General features: G+C 36.3%; 1 protein-coding gene across 1 annotated transcript; it reads left to right on the forward strand.

Annotated features, from left to right (window-relative positions):
- The first annotated feature begins 1,089 nt into the window (after positions 1-1,089).
- On the forward strand, positions 1,090-5,140 carry STRIT1 (small transmembrane regulator of ion transport 1). Its single transcript, XM_070792802.1, has 5 exons — positions 1,090-1,171; positions 1,730-1,809; positions 1,895-2,088; positions 4,860-4,958; positions 5,056-5,140. The coding sequence occupies exons 3-4, from the start codon at positions 2,076-2,078 to the stop codon at positions 4,952-4,954; spliced, it is 108 nt and encodes a 35-aa protein (XP_070648903.1). The 5' UTR covers positions 1,090-1,171; positions 1,730-1,809; positions 1,895-2,075; the 3' UTR covers positions 4,955-4,958; positions 5,056-5,140.
- Positions 5,141-6,791: the final 1,651 nt, after the last annotated feature.

Consider the following 6,791-nt stretch of genomic DNA (forward strand, 5'->3'; position numbering starts at 1 on the left):
TGGTAAAGAATCCACCTGCAACACAGGAGACCTGGATTCAATCCCTGGGTCTAATATGTAGTCTATAGATTATAAGATGAAGTCAACCATGTATCTGCTGATACTTTATAAGTTGACCTGTCTTTATACTTAGAAATGTTTCTTAATAGTAGGCTTCCCTGGTGGCTCAGATGGTAAAGAATCTGCCTGCAATGTAGGAGACCCTTGTTCAATCCCTGAGTCAGGAAGATCCCCTGGGAAATGGCAACCCACTCCAGTATTCTTGCTTGGAAAATTCCATGGACAAAGGAGACCAGCAGCTTACAGACTATGGGGTTATGATGAGTCAGACACAACTGAGTGACTATCACTCCCTAACTCATAGAAAATTAAGAAAAATAATGAGTTGTAAAGTAATCCACCCTCAGAATCAAAATTTGTGTAATAATGTTAATATACCACATTAGAAAAGAGTTTAAGACATGTGACATGGAAATAACTATTTTTAATGTATACACTTTCATACATTCTATTTTTATCCATTTCAGGCAGATTATTTTACCCTAATACATATGTATCTTTGTTTGTTCTTTGGATGGTACTTTACTGTTTCTTTTGAATATCTTTTTTTTTTTTTATAAGTGTTCATTTGAGCCTATTTGTTTAAAGTGTTCAGCTTTTAATGAGATTGAACATTATGCTTTTCTTCTTTTTCTATCTATCTTGCCCTCAATTAAGTTTTGTTCAATATATAGCTATTTAATATTGGGAAAACACCTCCTGACTGTACCAGGCATTTTGTTACATAACCTCTCTTCTTATCTGGTAAAGCCAGTCATTCTTTCAATATTAAATTGGAGAGAGATGACAGCTTGGCTTAAGTGATATTAAACATGCAGTAACCTTATCAGATTTTTTGGCTGCACACTCTAATCTGTAGGTAGAAATTCATAGGTTATCCTTGCCTGTGTGGGTGGTAGCATTCTGGATTCATACAATAGCAAGTTCAGTGTGGCTGAAGCATCATTGCAAATGGGAAATTAGAGGGGTGAGATTTTTTAGGGATCTTAACAAGAAACCTGCTTTTTATTCTCTAGGAGATGGAGAACCATTGGTGGATTTTGATGAGTGATAAGATGTGGTCGTTTGCAAGAAACATTACTCTTGGAACTCTGAAGGTGGATCAGATCAGGTAAGTCTGTCTTTAGAGGAGGACACTCAGTCTTGTGCTGGATTTTTTCAAAGTCAGTTAAAGGTCATTTTGCAAAACTTTTCCATCCAGACCTAAAAGTTACTCCAATGAGAATCTAGGGCATAGTCTAGGTCATGTTACATAAACGAGGTTGGACTTGAAAAATGTAATGTCCCATTTTTATACATTGCTAATAAAAACAAGATTATAACTGCTCTCTGAAAAGTCTAGGCAATACCACAATTTTTTATTGTTTTCATTTCTAGGACATTTATATTTACAATTTTCTGTTTTTAGATTGGTTCATAGAAGGGGCACCATTTATTTTATCTTTTGCATTCTGTAATGTAATAAAGAATTGTCTAAATTTCATATAGCTTTTTCATCTTTTTGACACTTCCTTGGGTAGGTATTAGTATCTTCATTTTAAAACTAAAGAAGCTGATGCTCAATTAAGCTACTTTCATTTATTACAGAAATAGCAATTGTAATTTGAATCTAGGTCTCTCCAACTTCAAAGTCCTTTCTCTCCATCATACCACCCTTCTTCTTTAATAGGACTTGTCTAATTGAAATGTCATCTTTCCTCTGTACACCCACTTCCCTGAAGAGTTCCTTCATGTTGTCTGAGGCATTGAGTGAGTAAAAAAATCTGCATATCTCTGAGTTAGAATTATTCAGCTTAACTTTAGATCCTATAGTCCCTTGTTTCCTTCATAATAGGATAAAGAAAAAGACAGAGGAGTTCTGCTTTTCAGTGCCTTACATCACCCAGACAGTTGGCAGCCAGGAGTCAGGCAGCTGCCACACTCTTCACGTATCTATTTAAAGTTCAAAGAGACACTGGATAACAATAACAAAGAGGTAAGAGTGGCCCTGACCAGCCCACCCAACAACAGGAAGAATGGCTGAAAAAGGTAAGATTTAAGGCACCCAACTCTCTTGGCAAAAAACATTCCAGGCTCCCAGGTTTATTTTCTGTTTCCCTGTTATTCTGAAGAGCAAGGTATCTCTTCTAAAGGAGCATTAATCACATTATGTTAGTGTGACTGCAAAAATGCATTAGATATGCAATTTATGGACCGCATCTATACATTAAGTGAGTAACTTTGAAAGGTTCAAAGAAACAAAAGAGTTTAATTTGCTCATGCTTGTTTTGAAAATTGAGTTAGAAGCAGGTTATTCTCCAGCGTTGTACTGGATTTGAATTTGAAGTACGGTGGTGCACTGGGCTAGAATTAAGGATATTTTAATTTTGTGTTGGATGTGCTACTCAATGGCCATGTGAATTTGGGGAAATCCTTCTACCTTTCTGTGTTTTTTGACTGTCAAAAATAAATAAAATAGGCTTAGTCATTTCTAAGATGCTTCACATCTGAATTTCTTTTCTTCTGGTTTTTAAATGTTTTTTATATCTAAGAAAAATAATTGATAAGATGGGCTAAATATATATACTGCGTCCAAGAAAGCTTTAAATGTCTATGGAAATTAATGCTTTTAATGCTGACAACAATCTCATGAGATATCACCATTTCCATTTTACAGATAAGGAAACTGAGGCATAACAAAATTTAGTAACTTGCTTGTAATCATATGCAAGAGCGTGGGGGCACCAGCTTTTAAACCTGGATAGTCTTATCCCAGAGCACAGTGTTCTTAATATGTATAAGTCTACCTGCTTGGGCATGCTCAGGATCAGAGAGAAGTATTTTGAAATTATTCTTCATGTTTAAAAAGAGATTTTGTGCTTATTTGTACTATTGATGTAAGTGATATATGCAAATGTTATGTTCCTATATATTCCTATTTCGAACCAATGCTACAGATTATAATAAAACTTAAAGTACTAGTGTTAACAGAAGACAAATGCAGGTATGCTTTGAGTATTTAAAAGCACAATCAATGTTTGTTTTTTTTTTTTTTCACGGAATAATAAATAATGAGATACTATAAAGTGCTAAAAGTAGTAGTATTATGTACATTTTAGAATTGTATTAAAATATGCTTGTATAAAATACAAATGCTCAGTTAAAATATTGGTATTAATTCTAAGTTCCTGGAAATCAGGAAAAATACTAAATCAATATAGAAACAGTTCAAAAAAATTATTGTGACCTCCAGTGTAATGGTACCTTAATTCATAAAAAGGCTTTTATCCAAATGAGAGTAAAGAGCATCTCATAATGTTCCCTTTATCCTTAAGGCAATGCCACATGGCAGGTAAAGAGAAAAAAATTTTTCACATTGTTGTGGTTAATGCTTTGTTCAAGGTCACAGTGTGATGGAGAAGTTAAGTAAAGCTGTTGAACTTGTGAGAGTTGAGACACTCCAACAATTTTGGAAACCCACTCCAGTGTTCTTGCCTGGAGAATCCCAGGGACGGGGGAGCCTGGTGGACTGCCGTCTATGGGGTCGCACAGAGTCGGACATGACTGAAGCAACTTAGCAGCAGTGGCAGCAAGCTATTAAAATTCATATTAATTTCAGGAGATTTGCTATTATGTCTCCAAATTTTAGAAGTGTCTCATTTCTTGATGATTTTAACAGCATTAAAAAAACTTTATTTTTAGAGTGATAGAAATTGTAATAGGAATGCAGTTGCTAAGAATATGCATTTTCTTTGTTAACTAATTGCATAAAATCTAATTGTGCTTTCAGTTAAGAATATATCTGAGCCTTTAACACAGGGCATTATTCTATAATGATGTCTTTCTGTGTTTTGAACTATTTTGTGAGGTGTCTGAAATAAGATTGAGATGCAGTGAAAAAATAGTTTTATAAGTTGCCTTTTTACAGGTAAGGGTATAAGTAGGAAACTTATAAATATATAATATACATATAAATATAAAAATATAATAAAGAGGAGTTATTATACTTTTGTCTTCTATGTGTGTGTTGGATCAGTGTTGGTTGCTATACTGAACCAGTTGACAAAATAGAATCTCTTTGCTCTGTTCAGGAATGATTACATGATTACGTAAAGTGTAATGCTTTCTTTTCCTATGATAAAGTCAGCTATCAAATCTAAGAACAGTTTTCAACACCTTCCCTACTTTATGATTATTTAGTAGTAATTACCTCACTTTCCAGTGTTTCTATGTAAACAGCTGGTCTCTGTGTTGTTGAACAAATGCAGGAATGTGTTCTGTATACAGCAAACACACACATGGTGGTTAGAGTTTACAAAGTCTTGGCACTTACTCAATGTCATTTGATTCTTAGAACAATTCCTGGAGGTGGATATCATGAGTTTCACTCTCTGTATTTTACAAACCGGGAAGTTCAAGCTCAGGATTGCCCAAGGTCACCTAACTGTAAAAGGAAGGCATGTGGTTTGAACACAGTCCTCTGTCCATGGGATTCTCCAGGCCAGAACACTGGAGTGGGTGGCCTTTCCCTTCCCTAGGGGATCTTCCCAACCCAGGGGTTGAACCCGACTCTCCTGCGTTGCAGGCAGATTCTTTACCAGCTGAGCCACCAGGTGGCTTTCACACACACCCTTCTCTTTCAAATACCCAGCTGAGTCACAAGCACCCTTTGTAGAAAAGAAAATAATAATCATGTATGGGTATCATTAGAGAGTGTATTTTTTTCCCCTTGATATTATATCAAATTTCCTCTTATCCTCTTGATTCAGAAGATTTAATACCAACATGACCATTCTAATCTGATTTCTCTTGTTTTTCAGCAGAGGCTACATTATCTCGCTATGTGGTCCCTATTCTTCTCTTAATTGGCTGGATTGTGGGATGCATCGTAATGGTTTATGTTGTCTTCTCTTAGAAAGGTAAAGTTTTCAATAATTGAATGTTTATTCATTAAGAGTATACATTACTCCAGGAATAATGTTACTTGTTTTACTAATAGAACATTTTATCATGCAGGCCAGAAGACTTCAGACTGACATCATTTAGAAGAATTAAGAAAAGCATGAAATGACAGATTATTAAATGTTTCTCATGTAAATGACTGCAATGGTTGACATCAGTTTATAAACTTGCATTTGTAAACTGTTGCTTTGAACCTAAGAATCTCATCAGAAACATATTTTAAAATTCTGGGTACAAATAACTATAGGAAAATATAGATGAATTTCTTTATCACTTGAGAGTAAGAAAAATGTTCCTAACTATGACTTAAAATGCATAACCAATAGGAAAACATTTGGTAAATTAAACATAAAAAAGTGAGCCAGAAATAAGAGACATAGTTCATAGAAAACAAAATGTAAATGTAAACTTGTCCCTTAAAACTCTTATTACATAATAAGAGAACTGTAATTAACTCTGAACGGAAGAGGCATTATTCACCTGTCAGATGGGAAATATGAAGATATTTGACAGTATATACTGGTAAGGCTGTGGGGAAATAAGTACTCTTCTATACTGTTTTTAGAAATCCAAAATGATACAATACTTTTGGGAGTATTTAGCAATCACAGTACCAGAATTACCATATGCATTTAACTTTTGACCCAGCTATTCCTCTTCTAGGAATACTGATGTTTCCTCAGATACACTGGTAAAAATACAAAACCATATATGCACAAGTCTATTCATTATAGCATAATCTATTAGAGCAAAACCCTGGAAAAAGCCAAATATCTATTAATAGAAGACCAACTGAATAAACTGTAGTCAATCCACATACTGTGGCACTTAAGCATCTGTAAAGGGCTTCTCTGCTCTGGTGGCTCAGATTGTAAAGAATCTGCCTGCAATGTGGGAGTCCTGGGTTCGATCCCTGGGTCAGCAAGATCCCTTAGAGAGGAGAATGGCAACCCACTCCAGTAGGAAAAGGAATGAATGAAGGGGGTCTCTATACAGTGATATGATGTCATCTCTGGAAAAAACAAAAACCCCAAACAGGTACAGAACAATCTATGTTCTCTTTTGTGTAAGAAAGGAGGGGCTATACCAACATGCACACATACCTGCATGTATTAAAAATACCGGAACAGAGGAGCCACAAATGGATGAGAACTTCATAACTTCATTTCTAACAAGTTTTCAGGTAATGCTGATGGTCCTGGTCCAAAACCCATAGTTTGAAAACCACTGCTGTAGAAGTGCTATGGTTTGACTGTGTCCCCTCAAGATTCTTAAGTTGAAAACCTAACCCCTAAAGTTGATGATATTTGGCAGTGAGGGTGAAGTTTGGGAGGTGGTTAGAGCATGAATGTGGAGCCCTCACGAATGGGATCAGTGCCCGTTTCTTCCTCGTTAACTACAGCATCCTTTTCTGCTGCTGCTACTGCTAAGTCGCTTCAGTCGTGTCCGACTCTGTGCGACCCCATAGACGGCAGCCCACCAGGCTCCCCCGTCCCTGGGATTCTCCAGGCAAGAACACTGGAGTGGGTTGCCATCTCCTTCTCCAATGCATGGAAGTGAAAAGCGAAAGTGAAGTCGCTCAGTCGTGTCCGACTCTTCGGGACCCCATGGACTGCAGCCTACCAGGCTCCTCCGTCCATGGGGTCCTCCAGGCAAGAGCACTGGAGTGGGGTGCCATTGCCTTCTGTGCTTCTAGTCAACTAATTTTTCTATAGAAAAGAAAAATCTCTTACCAAAAAAATTAGGGAAAGCTTTGGCTTTGTTCAGTAATTTTTATCTTATAGACTTGA

The sequence above is a fragment of the Bos indicus genome, chromosome 1 (genome assembly GCF_029378745.1).
Source record: "Bos indicus isolate NIAB-ARS_2022 breed Sahiwal x Tharparkar chromosome 1, NIAB-ARS_B.indTharparkar_mat_pri_1.0, whole genome shotgun sequence".
NCBI classification, from domain to species: domain Eukaryota; kingdom Metazoa; phylum Chordata; class Mammalia; order Artiodactyla; family Bovidae; genus Bos; species Bos indicus.